At 42.3% G+C, this 23,973-nt stretch overlaps 1 protein-coding gene across 12 annotated transcripts in view; it reads right to left on the reverse strand.

Moving 5' to 3' along the window:
• The window catches only part of LOC148896512 (RNA-directed DNA polymerase from mobile element jockey), a 159,610-nt gene that overhangs the window by 13,999 nt on the left and 121,638 nt on the right, over nucleotides 1-23,973 (reverse strand). For 7 of the 12 annotated variants that reach the window (XR_016115356.1, XR_016115357.1, XR_016115358.1 and 4 more), the window contains one exon: nucleotides 1,947-2,026. The exons of 1 other annotated variant lie outside the window; for it this stretch is intronic. Coding sequence is in view for 3 of the 11 variants with exons in the window: in XM_088999083.1 (XP_088855209.1) it covers nucleotides 8,341-9,033 (693 nt within the window). In the remaining 8 variants the exon portion in view is untranslated. Of the gene's footprint in view, nucleotides 1-1,946; nucleotides 2,027-7,530; nucleotides 9,034-9,105; nucleotides 10,027-23,973 lie in introns of those variants that run through there. 4 more of the 12 variants (XM_088999083.1, XM_088999081.1, XM_088999082.1 and 1 more) reach the window with 2 other exon arrangements.

Here is a 23,973-nt window from a genome sequence, read left to right on the forward strand (position 1 = left end):
TCCACACCTTTCTTTGAAGCTTGTATCAATCCCTCGTATTGTCCTGACATTTGCTCCCACTTGTGATGCTTGCCTCTTCTATTTAATTTACAGCGTTTTAATTCAGGTTCGGCCATTGTGACTTGATGATTGTATCCAAAGAAATGCAATGGGAAATCCCCAGGTGGCAGATGCATCTGCACAGTAGCATCAAACCGCTCGCTCCGTTTGCAATGAAAAAAAAACACTACCGAGATAGAGGCTATCGCGGCGAACTCGTTTGTCTTGATTGATTTGCCGTTTTGTGATACGTAGTGGGTGTATACCGGATGGTAGACATAATTGACAAATTTGCATTTTTCCGTACAGATTTTCTTGTATGTCTTAAAATGCATAATAAACGTACTTTGTCCAGCAAAAACAAACAGGTTAACAGTTATAACTGAATATGTGAGTTTACTTCAGAGACAACATTGACTGAAAAACCCATAAACACCAATTGAAAAGTTCCACTTGGAGCATGGAGCAGATGAGCCAGGCTGCCTCCAATTAATTTATTTTAGTTTACAGTATTTTCCGGTGTATAAGGCGCACCCTAAAACCTTACTTTTCCTCAAAAGATGACCCTGCGCCTGATACGCCCAGTGCACCTTGAATGTGTAGTAATATTGAACAACAAGTCTCGCAACTACTATCAGCAGCAACAGACTCCATTTCCCCCACAGAAGAAGTAGTGCGCGGCCCATGAGAATCAGAATCAGAAAGCCTTTAATAGTTCCACAATGGGGAAAATTGAAGTCCACAGCAGCAATTTGAGAGGGGAAAAAACAAACAATGTACATAGTGCATGTATAAGAATAGCACATTGATAGATGTAGCTGTATTGCATCAACATAAGGTGGCTGTGCTATTTACAGGATAAGATTCCAGGTTTTTTTTTATTCACATGTGATTAAGAAGAAGTCTGACAGCAGTCGGTTGGAACGAGCGGCGGTACCTCTCCTTCTTGCAGCGTGGGTGTGACAGTCTCTGGCTGAAGGAGCTACCCAGTGCTGTCAGGGTGGGCAGAGGGGGGTGTGAGGGGCTGTCCATCATAGCTTTTAGTTTTGCTAGCGTCCGTCTGTTGCCCACCTCCTCCACAGAGTCCATCGAACAGCCCAGGACGCATCTGGCCCTCTTGACCAGGTGCACCAGTCTTTTTCTGTCCCGGGTGGTAATGCTGCCTGACCAGCAGACAATTTTATAGTGGATGGCTGAAGCCGCCACAGAGTCATGAAAGTCTTTAGGAGTGACCCCTGAACCCCAAAAGACCTCAGTTTCCTGAGTAGGAAGAGGCGACTCTGTCCCTTTTTGATTAGGGCATCCGTGTTTGTAGTCCAGTCCAGTTTATTGTTGAGAGTAACACCCAAGTACTTGTAGGAGGTCACCCTCTCAATGTCCGAACCCTGGATGCTCAACGGTGTCGGTGAGGATCGTTTCCTGCAGAAATCCACTACCAGCTCCTTGGTTTTACCGGTGTTGATCTGGAGGTGATTCTGCTGGCACCAGTCCACAAAGTCCTTTGTCAATCCCCTGTACTCCCGATCGAATGAGGAAACATGAAGCATGATGATAAACAACATTGAGAAACATCCTTTTGTAGGATACGAGAATCTCTGAACTGTTGGTTCCTCGCTTGTCTAGTATGGAAAAGCTATGCTGCCCTGTCGAAGGACCTGAAATTCCCATTGCTTTGGTCTGCTTCTTGAGACAGTGTGAGTTGAGTGTGTCACTGCTGCTAAGTGCCATGCTGTGCACTTCATTCTGCCTCGTATACTTTAAGACACAATTGAGAAACAATAAATACTCTCGTGTCCGACATTGCTACCCTACTAAACTGTAATCTACGGTGGCTGACAGGAACTAACTGCTAAATGCTGCAAACAAAGGAATGATGTAAACAACCCCCCAAAAAGATAAACACATACCTATAAACCAGGGGTGTCAAACATACAGCCCGCTGGCCGGAACTGGCCCCCAAGGAGGTTCGATCAGGCCCGCAGGATAACTTGAAAGTGGAAAAATGCATAAAAGACATGGAATTAATATTTTTAATTTGCTGCAATTCATGGATTATCCGCTAAGGGGCGCACTCTTTCCATCAGAGTAGAAGACACGCCGCATCACTGAGACAGACTGAAAACAGCAGACGGTGTCAATGCGCCATCTGCTGCTTGTTACGACATTGTTTATACGTTGGTCTCTCCCTCTCCGCTACACCCTTATTGGCCAAAATGTCGTTATCCAAACGGAGAAAAGTAGATAATGAGTGTAGAATTTTCAAAGAAAAATGGACGACGTCCTATTTATTTACAGAGATGCACGGAAAACCTTTGTGCTTGGTGTTTGCAACAAGTTTCGGTATTGAAGGAATATAATATTCGACGCCACTACGAGACTCATCAAAGCGAAAAATATGACGGGTTGCAAGGACAACTGAGAAGAGAAAAGATTCACGAATTTCTGGCGGGTCTGAGGAAACAGCAGTCAACTTTCATCCGGAGCCGAGAAGTCAATGAAGCAGGGATAAAAGCCAGCTACCTAGCGAAATAGCATTAGCATCGAAGCCGTATTTCGACGGTGACTTTGTTAAACGATGCATGATGAAGGCGGCTGAACTTGTATGTTCCGAGAAGCGACAAGCTTTTGCCAATATTAGCCTGGCGAGGAATACTATAGCAGAAAGGATTTGTTGCATTTTCCGTGGCAATTGACGAGAGCACTGACATCACATACGTGGCCATATTTATTTGACGAGTTGATGAGACATTGACTGTTACTGAAGAGTTTCTTGAGTTGGTGCCAATGATGGACACCACAACAGCCGAGGACATTTTCGGCTCTGTCGTTGCTGTATTGGACAAAGTCGGAGTGGACTGGTCCCGCGCTGTCAGCCTGGCTACAGACGGCGTGTCATCCATGGTCGGAAAGAAAGCAGGTGTCGCGACAAAGTTCAAAGACAAAGTACAAGCCCTTAATGGAGGAGATCGTTTCTGGACATTTCACTGTATTTTGCACAAGGAGGCATTGTGTTGCAAGTTGCTGAAAATGGACCACGTCATGGAGGTGGTTGTTCGCACTGTAAATTTCATCCGGTCCAGAGGTCTGAACCATCGTCAGTTTGACAAACTTCTCAGCGACAACATTACCCACAGCCTGCCATACCACACTTTAATTTTAGTCAGCAGCTTCGAAACAAAAGTTCTGTGATGGAATTCTACTGTTCATACAACTCCATAAATTTTTAGTATGTATTGTATGTGTATGTATGTTTCATGTATGAAGTTTACAGATTTACAGGACAGGTGAACACTTTCTTCATTACACATTTTAAATCACTCTCGTTAGTTTGTAAGGTGTACGCAGGGATTACATTTACATTTTATATGTGTATGTGTAAGTGGTTTAAAAATTCCCTTTCTTTAAAAGTCTCATTTAATCTTAAAGTGCATTATTATATTTTTCAGTACCAATTAAAGTTTTGTGCCTATGTACAATCAGTGGGATCAGTTGCATCAGTTTGTGAATGACAAAAGTAAATTGCACATTTGTCGAAGGAAATATGAGGTGTTTCATGAAATGTTTTGTAAAAGGATAGTTCATTAAATGTCAATATTTTCCTAATGTTCTTGTGCTTCTTTACACCAAAACAAAGGAGCAAAGCTATTTTTAGGAGAGTATGGTATAATTTTAATGGTCCGGCCCACTTGACATCTCCCTAAGCCGTATGTGGCCCCCGGAGGAACAAATGGTGTGTATATATATATATATATATACACACATATTTTTCTTATATATATATATATATATATATATATATATATATATATATATATATATGGAGAGAGCCTGGAAAGTAAAGTTGACAGTCGGAGCACTTGATGCAGTGACCCCCAAACTCGACGAGTGGTTGCAACAGATCCCGGGAACAACACCGGATATCTCGGTCCAGCACGGATACTGCGCAGAAACCTCAAGCTTCCTGGCCTTTGGTAGAGGACCGGAGCTAAAATGGGGGACAGACACCACCCATGGGGGGTGAGACGAGGATTTTTTTTTTATATTGATAAGAAAAGATATGCATCAACATCGTCATATTACCATGGCGCAAAAACATGCGCTATAAAATGTCCAGTTCAGGCAGGAAATGACATGTCTGCAGCGATAAGAATATTTAAATCTGCTCATGCTCACTTTTTTGGTTGTTGGTTTTTTTTGCCATCATGCAGCAGTACATAAAATTAATGTTTTGGCTGGCTACACACAAAAACATTGGCGAATTTGAATACTAGATACAATACAGTCCATCCGTCCGTCTTTCTATCCATCCATCCATGTTCTGTTACGCTTATCCTCATAACGGTCACGCGTCGTGCTGCAGTCTATGCCAGCTGTATTCAGGCAGGAGGCCCCCTGAACTTGTTTCCACCCAATCACAGGGCACACATTGACGAACGACCATTTGATGCTCACATTCATGCTCAGGGACAACACGTGTTACATTAACCTCCCATGAAAGTTTTTAGAAATGAAAGTTCCATCCATCCATCCATCCATCCATCCATCCATTCATCCATCCATCCATCCTATCTCAGCCGTGTTTGGGCACTAGGCGGGGGACACCAGCCAATCGCAGGGCACACGAAGACAAACAGTCACTCTCACACTCACACCTAAGGACAATTTGGAGTGTTCAATCTGCATGCCATGCATGTTTTTGGAATATGGGAGGAAATCAAAGGAGACCGGAGAAAACCCACGCGGGCCCGGAGAGAACATGCAAACTCCACACAGGGAGGCCGGAGCCGGACGCAAACCAGTGACCTCTGCACTGTGAAGCAGGCGTGCTAACCACAAGACTAGTGGGCCACTGGGCTGCCTTATACAATATAGTGTAACAATAATAATATAATCCATCCATTTTTACACTGCCTGTGTCAGTTGCGTGTGTGTGGTTGAGGACCCAGAAGCAGGAAGGCCGAGCATATATTGGACTTCAGTCTGAAAATCAACAAAACAAGGGAAGTGGCATTAGCAAGTCCCACTAAGGCATATCGTAGAGAACTCCATTTCTTTGAGCACCTGTTTTAGATCCATTGTGATGCTAACACACTTAATTCAGTTGTTCATGACAGTTTCAGGCCTTTGCAGAGCTTCTTGATGCGCTGATCATTTGAATCAGGTGCGTTGAAGTCGAGAGCAATGTAAAATAGGCAGGAGATGGCTCTCGAGGAGCCTGACCATTTTGTTTTATGACCATATCTTTTTGCAAACACATTCTCAGAAAGGCCCCCAAACTGTCACACAGTGTACTAAGCATTCTTTATGAGCATATTTTTTACTACGAGCATAAGTATATCTTTATTAAGAGCAAAATGTTCTAATTTATTAATAGGATAAGCATTCTTCTTTGCAAGCATTTTTCATAGCAAGCAAAATCAATTCATCATTATTAATATTTAAATGTCTGAGAACTAAAACTAAAATATGTAATTACTCATTGACTGCCCTAAAAAAACAACAAAACAAAAAACAAAGACATTAAGTGGCAAACCAAACATTAGGATCACACCCGCAGTGATGGACTGAGAGGTCATCAGTACTTGACGTGGTTAGTGATGATTACACTGAGGAGTAAAAACATCCGTCATTGTTCCATTTACCTTTTTTGCAAGACAATTACATGTGGACATTGTAATGCGTAGTAGTTGCACGCACATTAGCGGCTGACGTGACTGTGTGATCAGTTATATAAATATAAAAAGGTTTGTGTTACATTTTCCTGTAAAATGTTAATGAAATATAAGACTGTCAATGCCCACAACCCCTTTCCACCTTCAACAGTAAATTATAGCCGAAAGAAATTAGATTAAATACCCGTACATGTGGAATAGAGAGAGATTTATCTGGCGTGGAGAAGTATGGTTGGTTTTGCTTGAACTTGAGCATTTTTTTAATCTATTGAAAGGTATTTTAAAGACAATACCAATCAAACTGGAAGCAGGCAATGATGAACAATGGAATTAGTCACTTCACTGCACATCACCCATAAGTGAAAGACTTTGTAACAGATGAAATGACAGCACATGTATTATTGTAACTATAAAGGGTGTCTTACGCCATTGCTGAGGTGACAATACTCCTTGAGTCGATCTAATCACACGCTAGATGAATTGCATCTGAGAACTTCATTACCCAACCTCCACCGGTCATAAAAGAAAAAATCTCCTGAGAAAAGAATTTAACCCTGTGCTTATAATATGGTTGACCATCTCTGAATCCAACCAATTAATGTTTTGGATTCCAGAAATACGTGCTCATACAAAGTCAGATAAAAAAAAATCCACCGACAAAGTGAAGAAAGTGAAATCCCTGGTGACAAGGAGCCTATAAAAAGCCATGCATCAAACAAAAATTGCTTGCAAAAGGCGAAGTGCAACAAAAAAAAATGGGAAAACACAAAAAAAATATATCAGGTCCAATAACGCAGAGCCAAAAGGCCAAGATCGATAACAAGGAATAATTCGCTGACGAAGCTGTTCGAATGAGATGTGAAAAATCTAACACAGACGTCGGCAACCCGCGGCTCCGGAGCCGCATGTGGCTCTTTTACCCCTCTGCTGCGGCTACCTGCCGCTTTAAAAAATAAATAATGAGTATTTAATTTAATGTATATTATTTTAGTTCATTCGTTTTTTAAATGTAATTCTAAATTTGGCGCGGCCCGGTAGCCGAGTGGTTAGCACACCGGCTTCACAGTGCAGAGGTCGCCGGTTCGCCTCCCTGTGTGGAGTTTGCATGTTCTCCCCGGACCCGCGTGGGTTTTCTCTGGGTCCTCCGGTTTCCTCCCACACTCCAAAAACATGCATGGCAGGCAGATTGACCACACCAAATTGTCCCGAGGTGTGAGTGTGAGAGTGACTGTTGTATGTCTTTGTGTGCCCTGCGATTGGCTGGCAACCAATTCAGGGTGTCCCCCGCCTCGTGCCCGAAGACAGCTGAGATAGGCTCCAGCAACCCCCGCGACCCTAATGAGGAATAAGCGGTACAGAAAATGAGATGAGATGAGATGAGAGAATTCTAAATTTGAAGATTATGGTGATTATAAATAATACAAAATAAAATGTATTCAATTTTTTGTCGCTCATAATATACGTCACAACCATCGACAATGGACGTATAACCGGTCACAACTGCCAAATTGCGCACGATTTCTTGAATTTTTCGACCCCCAGGTAGGCCAACTATGGCTAAATCTAAGAAAAGAAAAGTGTGAACGTTTAATGATACGTGGGCAGATTCGTTCGCCTTCACTGCTGACGAGACGGGTTTACCGGTATGCTTAATATGTAATGATATTAGCAAACAACAAAAAGTCAAATGTCGCAAGACATTTCCAGAACAAACACACAGCCTTTGCTCAAAAATATCCGGATGGAGATGAGAGAAAAAGAGCCGTTTCGGAACTGATGCGGAAGGCTGATCAGAGCAAAAATCATTTTATGAATCAGAATCAGAATCATCTTTATTGCCAAGTATGTAGAACACACAAGGAATTTGTTTCCGGTAGAACACGCTGCACTAGTATCGTTGTCAAAAAACTACTAAGTGGCACTATACAGTTCCATTTTGGCTACTGTTGAAAGAGTTCAAAGAGTTAATGGCTTGGGGGAAGAAGCTGTTTAAATGTCTGCTGGATTTGGTGCGCATGGATCGGTAGCGCCTGCCTGAGGGGAGTAGCTGGAAAAGGTGGTGGGCAGGGTGCGTAGGGTCCAGTAGGATTTTCCGCGCCCTAGTTTGGATTCTTGCAGTGTGCAAGTCCTCGAGAGTGGGTAGGGCGGTGCCAATGATTTTTTTCCGCCGTCCTAACTGTCCGTTGAAGTCGGATTTTGTCCATTTTTGTGGCGGCCCCGAACCAAACGGTGATGGAAGAACACAGGATGGATTCGATGACAGCCGTGTAGAAATGTTGCAGCACCTGCTGTGGCAGGCCATGCTTCTTTAGCAGCTTCAGGAAGTACATTCTCTGTTGGACCTTTTTCAGGATAGAGTTGGTGTTGACCTCCCACTTCATGTCCTGGGAGACTGTAATTCCCAGGAACTTGAAGGTCTCAACGGTTGACACAAGGCAGTTGGATAGTGTGAGGGGTAGCTGTGGTGATGGATGTTTCCTGAAGTCCACGATCATCTCAACTGTCTTGAGCGTGTTCAGCTCCAGGTTGTGACGGCTGCACCAGAGCTCCAGCTGCTCCACTTGTTGTCGGTACGCAGACTCGTCGCCGTCTTTGATGAGACCGATGACCGTGGTGTCGTCTGCGAACTTTATGAATTTGACAGCTGGGTGTGTTGAGGTGCAGTCGTTCGTGTAGAGAGAGAAGAGCAATGGAGAGAGGACGCATCCTTGCGGGGCTCCAGTGCTCGTGGTTCGTGTTGTGGATGATATATTTCCCTGACCTGTTGTGTCCGTCCTGTCAGGAAGCTGAGGGTCCACTGGCAGATCGTGGGGGACACACCAAGCTGGAGAAGTTTGGGGATGAGGAGTTCTGGGATGATGGTATTGAACGCAGAGCTGTAGTCCACAAACAGGATCCTTGCGTAGGTTCCTGTGTTGTCAAGGTGGTCGAGGATGTGATGCAGTCCGATGTTGACTGCATCCTCCACAGACCTGTTTGCCCGGTAGGCAAACTGAAGAGGATCTAGCAGAGGTCCGGTGATGTTCTTTAGGTGGTTCAGCACGAGGCGTTCAAAGGACTTCATGACCACAGACGTCAGAGCAACAGGTCTATAGTCGTTCAATCCCGAGGGTGCTGGTTTCTTTGGAACTGGGACGATAGTAGACTGTTTGAAGCAGGATGGGACTTCACACTGCTCCAGGGATCTGTTGAAGATTTGTGTGAAGACCGGAGCCAGCTGGTCAGCACAGACTCTCAGGCAGGAGGGGGACACTCTGTCAGGTCCTGCAGCTTTCTTGATCTTCTGCTGCTTGAAGAGCCGTCTAACGTCCAGTTCGTGGATCTGTAGGGCAGAGGGCGGAGATACGGTAGTTTCTGGTAATGGTGGGCAGACCGGGGAAATGGGGGGTGTCCTTTTCAAATCGGCAGAAGTATGTATTTAAGTGGATGAAATGTACAAATTCAGCTACATATGCTAGTTTTGTAGCCGCTCAGGAAATAGTCAGGCACGGGAAGCCGTTCACAGACAGAGAATATATAAAAGAATTGTTTATTAAGATGTCTTTTCCAACATGAACTACATTAAAAACAGACATCGCTCACGCCTGACAGACGACAGCTTACAGTCCTGCGTGAAGATGAAGGTAACGTCATACAGTCCTGATGTGCAGAGGCTGTGCGCTGAGGTGCAGGAGCAGAAATCACATTAACCAGGTGATAAATATTGTATTTGCCATTTTGCAAATATTATTTTTTTTTCAAATAGACATTGAGTATTATATTTGAAAGTAATCTTCAACCCAACGTCTTTTTTTTCGGAGTTTAAAATGTTTTTGTTGCGTGCAGAAATGTAATTTCGCTTCTCTGTAACAGTTCATTGATTCATAAATGCAACACACTATAGTTTGTTTATGCATATATAAAGGTAAAAAACGATGATGAAAAGATGCAGTGTTGTCTTCATTTTAAATGCCAAAAGGATTTTGTGGCTCCCAGTGTTTTCTTTTCTGTGGGAAATGGGTCCAAATGGCTCTTTGAGTCGTAAAGGTTGCCGACCCCTGATCTAACACATTCAAAGAAGTACAGATGATGGCTAAAGAAACATTTTCATCAATGAGGAATAATGAAAATAATGACTCATTTCTATGAAAAAAGGGACTATGGAATGCATCAAGGTGTTGAGAATCCAACACTTGAAGTACAACAGCGAGCAACATGAATCACCTGTGACAAAAGACGAGGTTACTTGGCAATGATTAAATCCATGGCAGGCTTGATTGGTAAATGTGGAACAGGTGCGCCTGCTGGACGGAACCGACCTTTGCACCAGCTGGGACTGATAACAAAACAGGGAGAAAACCAATGATTCGTTTTCTACGGTATCATTCCATTTCTATGGAACCTATCATTGATCGATGAAAAGTCAGTTCGGTGACAAAGCTCTTCGGATGAGGCGCGAAAATTCCAACACCTTCAAAGAAGTACAGATGACGGCTGAAGAAACCTTTTCATCGATAGACCACTCCTGTACGACAGAGAGCCGACACATGGTTGTATTAAAAGAAAAGAAAATAATTTGTTTAAAATTAGAGATCCGACACAGATGAACCTATCATTGATATGTTAAATTCTGGATGTGATGTTTTCAACTTAGAATGGCCATTCTAACAAGACACAACATTTTAAAATACTACTTTTTGGACAATCTTTTCAAGTTGCTTATATACTGTAGCTGTAGCAAGCCCAAATCTCACCCGCCACATCATTTTCATAGGCACACAAAAGCAAATCAACCTTGTGAAATTCCATGATGCTTACTAAAGTTCAAACCAAAATTAGATTTGAAAACCAGTTATTTATTATTTTTGCATTCTCTATTTAATATGTAGCGGGACTAAAACACTCTAATGGTTTCCCCAAATTCATAACGGCCCTCGAGAGGAAATCGTAATTACAATGTGGCCCATGGCAAAAAATTGAGTTTGACACCCCTGCCTTACAAGCACAGGGGTGTTTAAAACAAAATGAAAATTGTTAAAGATTTGGAGAAAATATGTGAGTAAAACGTGATGAGATGTGTTTATGAATGGTAAAGCGCATAAAAAGGTCACTCTTTTCAAAGCTTGTGTTGCGGCTGTTTGTTAGATATCGTTTATTTATTTATGTCTTGTTTTCGTCACCACTTTTTTCCTTTTTGGTGTGTCCAACTATGGCTTGGTGTCATCCTCTAATCCCTTTGTTTTTTTTGGGCAAAATCCCAGTATGGCTTGACCCCCACCGTCCTGTCTCACGTTAGTGCCTGAAACTCACGAGCGCAATGTTTATTTCCCTTTTTTATTTTTAGAGATGTGGACACAACCATTCGGCGTACATCATGGTTGAAATGATTTACATATTACATTACATGCAGAAGTGGTACTTTGCATAAGTAAAAAAAACAAAAAACAAAGAGTGGATTCAGAGATTGTCTTTTCTGTCCTGAAATTTCAATACTGTCTATTTATGTCCTCTGTACTCATCTTCTCCTGCATGTTCTCTACGTGATATATGAGACGCAGGAGTAAGGAAGAGAGGAGAATCACCAGGCGGAGGCGACAGTTAAAGTTTGTGGGCCGTGGACGGACCGCTCGGCATGAATATCAGTAGCACAGAGTTAGCGCTGCATGGCAATTGGATGAGGAAGAACGAGGCAGGTGTCAGCACTTTCCCTCCCAGCTATTTTCACTCAGCCAGATTGAGTCTTATTATCTGACCCTGCCCCCTTTCCCCTCACTGGCCTAATAATATTGTTTCAGAGATCTTGTCCAGCCTCTGACCTCCTGACATTACACAGGAGTTTGCCAGATGAGGACTTCTCCTTTGCAGGGGAAGAGTGGCCTTTTGAAAAACTTTTGCTTTTCCTTGGCTCTTGACTGATTATTTTGCCAGCAGCGAGTCAGTGATATTTATCATCTCATTCGTTTATGTCGATGCTTCAGAAGAATTAGCACTAAACCATCCAATCTATCCGATGATCCAATATAATGATTAGTCGGATGCCCATCCGACGAATGATTGCGATGATATATCTGGAGTGATTCACATACTGGTGATGTAATTCCCTTGTTGTACTTCACCAAGACACAGATCTGTTTAACGCATCATGAACCTGCTGTAATTTGATTGCATGATTGTTTTTGTTACCAACAATAAAATAAAAGTCACCATTACTGTGGCTGTGTTGGAACTTGTTAAACATACGAGGTAAATGGCAGAGATTTGGGGGAATAATCCCTTCTCAATCTGGACACCACAGCTGGTTGCTTCAAACCCCTGCCTCCGTCTCACACACACACACACACACACACACACACACACACACACACACACACACACACACACACACACACACACACACACACACACGCACGCGCAGGCACGCACGCACACAACCACACACACCGTCACACACAAATGGATATGCCACCCTGATCTCGACGATACTGCCAACATTTAGAGGGAAGGTGATTGTATTGGTCTATTTAACTGTTTTTTTTTCCAAATCAGTCTTAAGCCTGATGCAAGTTGTGTGTGTGCATGCAGTACTTGTAACTCAATTGTCTATATTTAGCCAGGCATTATCAATCAACAGCCTATTCCTATTTTCAATGCCTGTCCTTGGGTTGCTAGTTAAATGGAGTCTATGCCAGTTTACTGTAAACCGTGGACTGGTCAACAACCAATCACAATGCATATTTACACACACATTTTAGTCTCCTGCTTGCAGTTGTGTACCCTGTGGGGTTCTTCAAACATTTCCAAAACATGGTTCTTAGGTCAATGAATGACTCTACATACATTGTTCATACATGTTTGGATGTGAGTGGGAATGGTTTATAGTATGCACACTGGCTGACGACCATTCTGGTGTATATTCCGACTGTCACTCATGTTCACCCAGGATGGGCTCTGATGAGTTAAATGAGGGCTATGATAATTGCTGGAAAGAAAATGGATAATTGTAGACGCTAGTGCCAAACATTAGCGAGTGATTCCATTATCTGGTTTCAGATTTCAGTGTATTTTATTGTTATGTAAGTTGGTTATTGTTGAAGGTCAAGGACTCACTTCTCCATGCCAGTATAGTGCACCTCCCACTGATGATACTGTTCCCAAGTCATTTTATTAGCGATAAAAACCTCTGCCTTTCCACATCGAAAAAAAATATTTAGGAATATTCCAGAATCCTACTATCCCAATTCGATTTGTTTTTTAACCGTGAGGCCATGCTGGTCTGGGTCAAGTTGTACTTTTTTTGTCAAAATGATGATGCAATAAACCAGTTTTAGCTGAAAATGTTTTGGGAAGCCTGCTTTAGAGAGCAGAAATGGGACAAAGTTCATGTCTGCATTCAAAATGTCTTATTGAAAAAGTATTTTGAACAAAGTGTTACTGTAAAAGGATTGTGTGTCTATTAATGCTGTCACACTTAGAGACCCTTCACACTTTGTTCCGTCTTTTCTTCTTTTTCTTTCTTTATTTTTTTGGGTTATTTTTTGTGGATTGGAATTGTCATTTCCTCACTGTGGTTAGCTGGTAAATCTCATGATATTGCCATTGAGCCCGATTGGTTGGGAAGAGGAAAAAACAAAATATGGTGACCTTGTCTACAGATTTAGCTTGTCTGATAATGTGCAGCTGCACTGTAGCAGACAACAGAAGCAGTGACTCCAATCAGATCACCAGGTCAGATGGCTGTGTGGTTAATGCCCGGGCTCAAAGTGTGGAGGTAATACTCGGCAGCTCAGCACACATAGTCTGTTCTGTTTTCAGAGCCCACAAAATTGGATCTGCTGATTTATTTATTTGTTCAACGCTTTGCAAAGACTAGTGGGTGCTGAAAATAGTCCTTTGGGTGCAGATTGATTTTTGCATATGGTCGACCTCTGCATGCCTACATAGAAGCCAAAATCTGAATTTTGCTGGGGGTGCTGGGGTTGGGTTGCGAGGGCGAGTATCAGAGTGGTCATCACTCAATTGTGAAACACAGTTACTGTTAATTGTCACATTTAAATTAACATGAGTTAATTCATTGTAGTTATATACTGGGGTCAATCCTGTTCGTCAAGGGACACTGCCCGGCCTGTTTTCCATCTTGCCCTGCTGCAACAGACCCGATTCAAATGATGTCGATCGTTAGCAAGCGTCTGCAGACTTGGCTGTTTATCCGATCATTTCAAACAGTTCTGATTGCAACACAGAGAAGTGTAAAACATCAATGACACGGGCCCTATAGGAACAGGATTGAATACCGCTGTATTAGGTTGAGCAATAATTTGTCACAACGCCACCCGTCAGGGTGGACTGACTAAAAGTATAGATGGGGTCTTTAATACTGTCTGCCATTTTAGGGGTGAATGATGATATTCCAACATAAAATCACAGTTGTACCACATTGATAGGATCTCTCATCTTATCTCATTTTCCGTACCTCTTATTCCTCATTAGGGTCGCGGGGGCTGCTGGAGCCTATCTCAGCAGTCTTTGGGCACAAGGCGGGGGACACCCTGAATTGCTTGCCAGCCAATCGCATTGATAGGATCATATTGTCAAAATCTGAATCAGACAGAATTCTGTCAAGTATCAACACATTATTCGGTTCAAAGAACTGCAGAAATTCCACTCCAGAAATGCAAGCTCAGATTAAGTACGATAAAAAAATATATGTTAAAAAATATATGTATTACAAAAAAAGCACGCCGACAGAGTCCAAAATTTAAATTATCGGGAACAAGGAGACAGGAAAAAAACAACTCATAAAACCAAATGCATTTGCGCCGTCAAACAACAAGAGAAGAAAAGAGAGACTACGCAAACAAAAGATCTGTAGTCCAATAATGTGAAACCAAAGATCAACATCAAGAAATAATTCATTTTCCAATCCGCTTTATTCTCACAAGGGCCCCGGGGATTGCTGGAGCCTATCCCAGATGCCTTCAAGTGGTAGGAAGGGGACACCCTGAACCGATTGCTAATCAATCGCAGGGCACACGGAAACAAACAACCAATCACTCTTAGGTTCAATTTCGAGTGTTCAAACAATCTGCCATGCATGTTTTTGGAATGTGGTGTGAAACCGAGGGACCCGGAGAACACACACGCAGGCTCGGGGAGAACATGCAAACTCCACACAGGGTGGCGGGGATTGAACCCCGCACCTCTGTACGGTGAGGTCGATGCACGGGACCGCCATTTCATCATTGATACAATGTTCAAAACACATCACAGATTATCCAATGTTGTCTGCATTCAAAATAAGTAATGACAATGGAATCTCATAATACGAATTGATGTCAAATGAAGTGATTTAAATGACAAAAAGGGGATTGATAGTTTTTAATAGTGTTTTATCATTTTTACAATTGATGTTTTTGGCCCGAGACATCAACATGACGTGCAATGGTGATCTATTTTTAACTCTTGGAGATGCACTTTACACTTCCACATATTGTATTGTTCTGCCTTTAATTAATTGTCCTCCTTGCTTTTCCTGTCACGCTGGTCTGAGTGAGTACATTTCCTGTTGGGTTGCAAAAACAACTCCTCCTGTCAGCCTTCCTACCTCTGATCTGCCCCCCTCCTTCCTTCTGCTCTTTCCTCCTTCCCTCACCTTCTTTGGTAGTCCATTTTACAGTATTTTTTCCACACTCCATCCTTTTCTTCTCGCTCCATTACCTTGCTCATTCATGTCCCCTTCATCTCACCCTCTGCCTGTCCAATCACCTGACATGACTTCTTTTTGCCCCCTTTGCTATATTCTCCCTTCCCCTCCCAGCATTTCTCAACTCGCCATTCATCTTCAGCTCGTCTGTCCAACCCTTAGACTCTGACTCTCTCTCTCTCTCTCTCTCTCTCTCTCTCTCTCTCTCTCTCTCTTTTTTTTCTCTCCTTCCTTCATCTGGTTCCATCTTGCTGACAGCGCTGTTTGTGTGAACCTAAGTTTCACAGTCCCCTCTCCTCTCTCCTCATCCTGCGCCTCCCATCTTCCGCCCATCTCCCACCTATGCTGTACATACCTCCTTGACAGGCCTAATGACTATCTAACTCATGAATTCACTTTTAACGTAATCAAACAATTCTTCAATTAAAAGTAAAATATACGACTTATGAAGTAGAGGGGAATTAATTGTAATCATTTTATTAATGCATCCATTTTGTTAAGCTTATCTATCTCAGCGATTCTTTTTTATCGTATCTCAGTTCTCGTCACTCATTTAATTGATCGTGTCTCTTAGTTAATTATTCTCATTGATCTTGTCTGGTGTCACTTGTGAGTGGGCAACATGGGATCGGTTCCCACTCAGTGACTGTCTATGTGGGTGTGAATGCTTCATTGCTTCCATATGTGCCCTACAATTGACTGACCCGGTTCAGGGTGTACCCCGCCTGCTGTCCGAAAAGAGCTGGTATAGGCTTCAGCACTGCCATGACCCTTGTGACGCTAAAAACATTAGAAAATATTGTAGATGGATGGATAATCTAGCTGTCAAGCTTGTTTTTTATTCAATTCATCTTGTCCATCATTCAAGCACATGCATTTCATTTATCATCTTGTGAGTCACGTTCTATCTCTGGTGTTGTCCTTTCTTTTACCTGTGATCTAGACATCAAGATGCAAGATCATAATGTCACCTTTTAATTCCCTCTGTCTATTTCTGTTTCTTCAATATCCAGCACTGAGTGAGCTTCAACTGCCCTGAATTTAACGGAAGTGAGAGGAGCCTCTCCATTGACCAGCACTCTCCATCCCACTATGGTGCACAATGATTCAAACATCCCACTTCTACCTCTGCAATGTCAAGGAAAACATCAAACAACAGAAAATTGCGCCCGTTCGAACTGTTAAAAGGGTGCTATATTTTTGCTGGGCCAGTGGACTACACTTCTTGGGCACAGAATTTACCTAAACACTATATAAATAAAATACACTCATTCACCTTACCTTCATCCATCATTGCATTAGTCGCACACCATCTATTTTCTAATATCATGTTATCTCATCTATCTCTTCTCATCCAGTATGTCCATCTTCACCATTTTTCTAATTTCATTCTTCATGTAATTTGTATCATCGATTTTATTTTCTTTCATGTGTCATCTTTGACATCTGTCTCATAACATCTCTCCTCTCATCAAATGGTCTCAACTATTTTTCACTGCTGTAGCTCATTCCAGCCATCCTTTTTTATCAACTTTATCTCAACTATACCCTATGCAGGAAAGAAAAGGGGAAATAATATGTAAGAAAATAACATACATGTACTGACTGTGGTGCATCAGTTCCTGCTTTTGAGCTGGAGGAGGAACCAATGGAGCCTATCAGCCAAACAAATGAAAAATACATGCATGTAAAAAAATAAATATGACCTTTTAGATGCGTGTCGAGGCAAGCTTTTTCGATGTTGCAAATGGTGGTATTCTCCGGCCACCGTTCAGTTTGAAGTATATAATTGACATTGGGGGATAAGCAAAAGGGCAGGGCGATGGACGGCACAAGATTAAAAGTGAATTCCCTGGCCTGTGTCCATTTCCTTCCTTGCCACAGAGCACGTCACACTGGGAGTATTACGCATGGAAAATGCACCTATGTGTATGATTTCAATTTCATCCAGTAAATATTCCAAACTGGCAGACGTGTTGTTGCATCCGTTTATCTATGCTGCTTCATGCACAAACAAAAATGATAACATGGAAAAAAATAATCATCATATATAATTCTTTACAATAACCTTTTCAACACATGGGTAAAAAATGCATTATCCTAGCCAATCTAGTATCCTCGCCAATCAACATAGGATCTGAGCCATACAACAAAATAACCACATACTGTGATTTTTTTGTTGTTGCATTCGGCTTTTTTTGCATTAAGAATGGTCATTCAAGGATGGCACAAAACTACTGAACAAGAAACCACCATTAAGTGCAAGAACTCGACGTGTGCATTTCACCATTATCAACAATGTAATATAATAATAATCATAATCAGAATCAGATTCAGAATCAGAATCAGAATCATCTCTATTGCCAAGTATGTAGAACACACAAGGAATTTGTTTCCGGTCGAACACGCTGCACTAGTATCATTATCAAGATATTGCAAGAGGCACTATACAGTTCCATTTGGGCAACTGTTCAAAGAGTTAATGGCTTGGGGGAAGAAGCTGTTTAAATGTCTGCTGGATTTGGTGCGCATGGATCGGTAGCGCCTGCCTGAGGGCAGTAGCTGGAAAAGGTGGTGGGCAGGGTACGAAGGGTCCACTACGATTTTCCGCGCCCTAGTTTGGATTCTTGCAGTGTGCAAGTCCTCGAGAGTGGGTAGGGCGGTGCCAATGATTTTTTTTACGGCGCCCTAACTGTCAGTTGAAGTCAGATTTTGTCCATTTTTGTGGCGGCCTCGAACCAAACGGTGATGGAAGAACACAGGATGGATTTGATGACAGCCGTGTAGAAATGTTGCAGCACCTCCTGTGGCAGACCATGCTTCTTTAGAAGCCTCAGGAAGTACATTCTCTGTTGGGCCTTTCTCAGGATAGAGTTGGTGTGTTGCTGTTGACCTCCCACTTCATGTCCTGGGAGACTGTGATTCCCAGGAACTTGAAGGTCTCAATAGTTGACACGAGGCAGTTGGACAGTGTGAAGGGTAGCTGTGGTGATGGATGTTTCCTGAAGTCAACGATCATCTTTACTGTCTTGATAGCTCTATGTTGTGGCGGCTGCACCAGAGCTCCAGCTGCTCCACTTGTTGTCGGTACGCAGACTCGTCAGTAATTTAGTAAATACATTGGGACCTGCATTTGGTTCGCATGTTCTCCGCGTGCTTCTGTGGATTGTCTCCATTTACATTCCCGCATTATATGATTCATTCAATGCAATTAACAGCAAACACTATGGGTGCATCCCGCCTCTCTCCAAGAATCAGTTATGGGTTATGGGTGTACCATAGACACCCATAACCCTCAAAAGGGTACAAAACCGATGAAACAAATGCAGTTTTCATATCCAGCCCCATTTCAACAAAAAGAACTTAATCATCTGCTTCTAATGAACCAAAAAGCGAGTCAACTGTAAAAGGAATCTATTCGTTCTGCTTTCACACGTCCTCGGTTAATCTAATTTTCCACTCACAGCAATCCTAAAGGGAAATGCTACGTTGGAAAGAAAGAGAAAGGAATCATTTTTTAAAAGGCATAGGTTGAACAAGCCATCTGAAATCTTGAGGGACCACTGGCTCAGTTCAGACTACATTGGCAGTTTCTGCATAGGAGCAGAAAAAACAACACTGATATTATATTTACTAGCCCTCTTTCTGTCTATCTGTGCATGTTATCAGACTTCTTCAAGAGTGCCATATTGAATGTGATTATATTCTGCTGATAAGCTTATCTGCATCTTTAAGAAAGCCTCTCCAACAGCACTTCAGCATTGAAGCAGTAACGGTTCACAACACAGCCTCTATAAGCTACAGTAATTGGTGCCACAGGCACGTGGTGAAGGGGGCTTATGTCGAGTAATAAGACAGAGGCTTGCATCTGCCTGCGTGGACATTGAAACTTCGTTTTCTGCACATTGACTGATTTCATGGAGTTTCACATTAAGTTGTTCCCGAATGGGGTGTGGAGAGTCGTTTGATGACGATTTGGCTGCCGCCTTATATCTGTCTCGGTCAGTGACGTGCAGTCAGGGGAGGCAGGTGAGGCCGTGCCTTACCTGTCATCATGGAAATATCAAATAAAAAATAAATTAAACTGTTATATTTATTTAGTGATTTGTGTTTTAAAGTTATTTTCCATTTAACTTTGCCATTTTTGGATTTTTTTTCAAAATTGATAAATTTTCACATTTACCGTTCAAATACTAAGGAGAGACGAGCGGTGAGGCAGCAGTCGGCTGAGCTTCACCATGGATTGCGCAATGACTATGCTAACTGTGCTGGCTTGCTCTGCAGTGAGACCGCATTGCTGTCTCCCTGCATATACCTATTAAAGTGTTCAAACACTTTTAGTATATGAACTAAATTTCTACAATTTAGCTGGTGTATATAATGTACAGTCACTGTACATTATAAACACTGTACTACAGTGTTTGTTTTATTTTATTTTTAGCAAAACTGTGTGAATAGGTGAGGCACACAGTTCTCCTGCCTCATGACAGGGGGCGTTAGTGATACCAGAGATTCTTCTTGCAACTCGGCTGCAGAATAATAGAACTAGTGACAGCAAGCTTCAGTAAACAGCAAGTTAAGTGCAACCATCCAGTATTTTTTTTCGTGTTGCTTGGCCTTATTTTCAGAATGGATAATTACATATTTAAATTGAAAAAAAATTCTAGACTGGACTTTCAATTGAAGCAGGAGATAATAATATAAGGAAGACCAACACCGGAGCTAAAAGGTTTGCTTCAGACAACGGGACAGAAGACGGACTGGTACACATGAAAAGGCTGGCTGTGTGGATGTCCACCAAGAAACTGGCTTTTCTGCTTTTACTGCCTTGTCTCTCTGCCTCCTGCGACAGAGAGACTTTCTAAACTGAAGAAAGACAAGGAAGTCTTCTACAAATAAGTTATCGATGCCTTTCTTCAGAAGGAGTGGCGCATGGACTTCATTTATAAGTAAAAGTAAGACGATAATAACATTTTTTGAAATTGTTTTTTTCTATGCTACAGTTTGTCTATATAAAGAATGCTGACATGGCATTTTAAACAAAACACAATCTTCTTCTTTTCCTTTCGGCTTTTCCCTTCAAGGGGTCGCCACAGCAAATCAGTGTCCTCCATCTTTAGAGGTTTGATCCGCATGTTTGTTTTGGCCAAGCTTTTACGTCGGATGCCCTTCCTGACACAACCCTCTGTATTTATCCGGGCTTGGGACCGGCACAAGAAGACATATGTCCCTTTGTGGCTACAGAACAAGCAACTCGCTCAGTAAAAGGCTCCCAAACACAAAATGGTAATCGGCACAGCAACATTCAAAAAAGCAAAAACTATACTCACCATTTGATGACAATGCTCTGATCTTACTGTGAAATGGGCATCTCTTCCCTTACATTACATCACAAACAGAACTCCAGTCCTTTAAGATGCTTTATCTTCCAGTCACAGTATATCTAAATGATCTCATTCCTAAACAAAATGACTTGTGCATTTCAAATAATCAATAACTGTTGCCAATCAAATGGTGAATAAGCTACTCGGTCGAGTTCACATATTTATAAATCCTACTGTGATGACGTAGGTGCCTCACAAGCCATCAACCTCACCGCACGTCACTGGTCCAGGTCACTCAGATTGGCACAGCTGTCTCAAATGCCCTTGCAACTGTTTTAAAATGTGGATCCATACTCACTTTCCTGTGATGATGCATGCCATTTTTATATGGTCCAGTGTGTAGTGATGTCAAATGAACTTTGAATAGGGTTCATTTCCCATACAGTGATACTTCGGTTCTCGACCATAATTCGTTCCAGGACCCTGTTCGAAAAGCGATTTGTTCGAACACCGAAACCATCTCTTTGCTCCTGTCACTTGCGAGTTGACAGCGGGGGGCGGGGCTGCCTCTCCCGGCCATTCTCCACCTGCTGTCAATTCTCTAATCACGGACACCTTGACTGTTCCTTCGATGCGTGAGTGTATCCGGTCCGAGGTATTTTCCCTGCGTCCCGTAAATTTATGTCATCTTCCGGGATTGCGTCATTTTGCACACTCGTGTGCCATTTGCTTTTTGGCGTCGTAAGCGGGTCGGATCACACCCTGCCTTCTTACTCGCTGTGTTTTCTTTTATTTGTGAATAAACATCCTGCTTGGGTTGTACGTCTCTGCCGCCTGGTTTGGGATCACAAACATTCCACTACGTTCCGACGAGTCAGCTGCCGTAACTCTCTCTCGGAACGTGACAGCTACGGATGACACAGACACATCACTAGATTTCACAGCCTACTTATTCTTTAATATCGTACTGATCGTAAATTTCGCCATGCTGTATTCCCTAGCCAGATCAGACACTCACACAGCTCTTTCATATTTTGCGATTATTTCTTTCTTAAATGAAATAGTTGTATGCACTACTTTTCCTTTTCACTTTTAGCAGCACTTACTTTCTTTGGAGGCATAATTAGGGGCTAAAATTCTTCGTACACCTATATGAAACGCTAGAGCAAAACGCAGCACTTCCGCAAGCTACAACAGTTGGTCATGGAGAGAGCGATACACCCGTACGCCGCTCAACACCCCACCCTCGCATACGCACTCACGCGTCGTATTGCCGTTCGAACACCGATTGGTGTTCAAACTATGAAGCAAGAATTTCCCGAATATTTTGTTCGGACTCCGATTTGTTCGAACTGTGAGACGTTCGAAAACTGAGGTTCCACTGTATTTGTCAGCTGTGCCAACAAAGGATAGCTATTACACCCGCGCTGCAAGAAGGAGAGGTACCGCCGCTCGTTCCTACCGACTGCTGTCAGGCTTCACAATTCCCAATGATCACATGTGAAAAAAAAAACCAAAAAAAAAATAAAAAAAACTGGACACTTGTAAATATGGGTTGTTGCAATATATCTAAATGCATCTCTTGATTCTGCACTATGTACAGTCTTGTTTATAGAACGGTTTTTGCACATCTACATTTGCACAGTATACAGTTGACATTTTTATTTTGTTATGCTTAGAATATCTTGTTTTCTATCCTTTCACTCCCACCCCAACCCCATCCCTCTTCAATTGCTGCTGTGGACTGCAAATTTCCCCATTGCGGGACGAATAAAGGTATTCTGATTCTGATTCTGATATTAGATGGATGGGTGGATCAATATAGGTCAATAGATTTTTCACTTCTGCTTTTCAGTTAGGGCGATTCTGAATTACTCTTCTCCTGGAGCAGATGCATTTAAGGATTGTTCCCACCAATCCACACCTAACTTTCTAAGGCCCCATTTTGGGGGATACTCGTATGGAATCCAACTGCATAAATGGCAGTAGCATTTACCACTACTGTGTATAGTACAAGTGCAGAGAATGCATTATTCTGTTTGAACATGTCCCTTCAGGGAATTTGTCATTTCTACAAATGTCATTTTTATGACCATTTTCCAATATGCCATTTGTCCATTTGATTGCTCTGATCACAGAGGCTTACAGTGTGAGTCATTCTGAACAACGTTTCAAGAAATGCTTGATTAAAACCCTTTTACCACGGTTTGAGATTTAAAAAAAAACAACCAAAAACTTGCATCAAGTCGTTTTGAGAGGACAGATGCCATCTTGATATTTTTCATGAATATTTATAGAGTATTGAAAACAAGCACCAAGCCACAAAATTAACTTTGAACCTTGAGACAAGTGCAAGGGAAAATTTGAGAGCTTGTCATGTAATTCAACGCATGGCTGTACAAAAGTGGTCCTTTCTCCCACCCCAATAAGAGAATGTAGCGGTCATGTCGGCATATTATATATTTTTCAGGATTGTTGAAGGTCAGGTGTCAGTGGGGAAATGGACTTCATGTCAGCATGGATTGCGTCTCCCTCCGCGCTACCCTTTCTCGGTCTCATCTGGGGTAAGAGGCTCAAATGTCACCACGGGGCTATCATTATGGTAACTGTGGCCTTTTCAAGTCACATCCCCGTTCCGCTCACCTGAGCAGTGTCAACCTTGACTTTATAAAGGCCTTAATCAAATTCCCACAAACACGTGTTTTTCTAATCTTTTTGCATGGGTGAGCTCTCAAGCTTGGCTTCGGCAGTTACAATCGTCTACGGGGCTGCAGCTGGAACTATGCTATGAAATAAAATGATTCATCTCATCTTGTCATTCGATACTCTGGTAATCTTGATTCAGACGCCATGTTGACTTTTGTCTAAATTGGCTTAGTAATTGGTTTTCTTACATTGTAATGTCGTTTTTGTCGTTTTCTCTCCCAACAAAGATCTGTAATTTCAAAAACGAGGATCATATGTGTTTCCCTGTGTTTGTCTTGTGTTCAAATATCCGAGATGTAAATGAACCACCATCAACTGCCCTCCAAAGGTTAAGATGTTCTAACAAAAGAAAGGCTTCCAAACAGTATTTGACAATATGGTAACCATCCAATATCATGGCAAGCACTGTGAAGCAAAGCACAAATTAATTGTAAAATGTGTGCTACTCCACAGGTTCCGCTGGCTTGCATGCTATCACTTTTAACGTATTATTGGATAGATGACATGGTGGACCACAGTTTGCATGACAGCCTTTCCTGTGTGGAGTTTGTAT

This window comes from Hippocampus bargibanti, linkage group LG06 (assembly GCF_051943395.1).
Source record: "Hippocampus bargibanti isolate YZ-2025 linkage group LG06, ASM5194339v1, whole genome shotgun sequence".
Lineage (NCBI taxonomy): Eukaryota > Metazoa > Chordata > Actinopteri > Syngnathiformes > Syngnathidae > Hippocampus > Hippocampus bargibanti.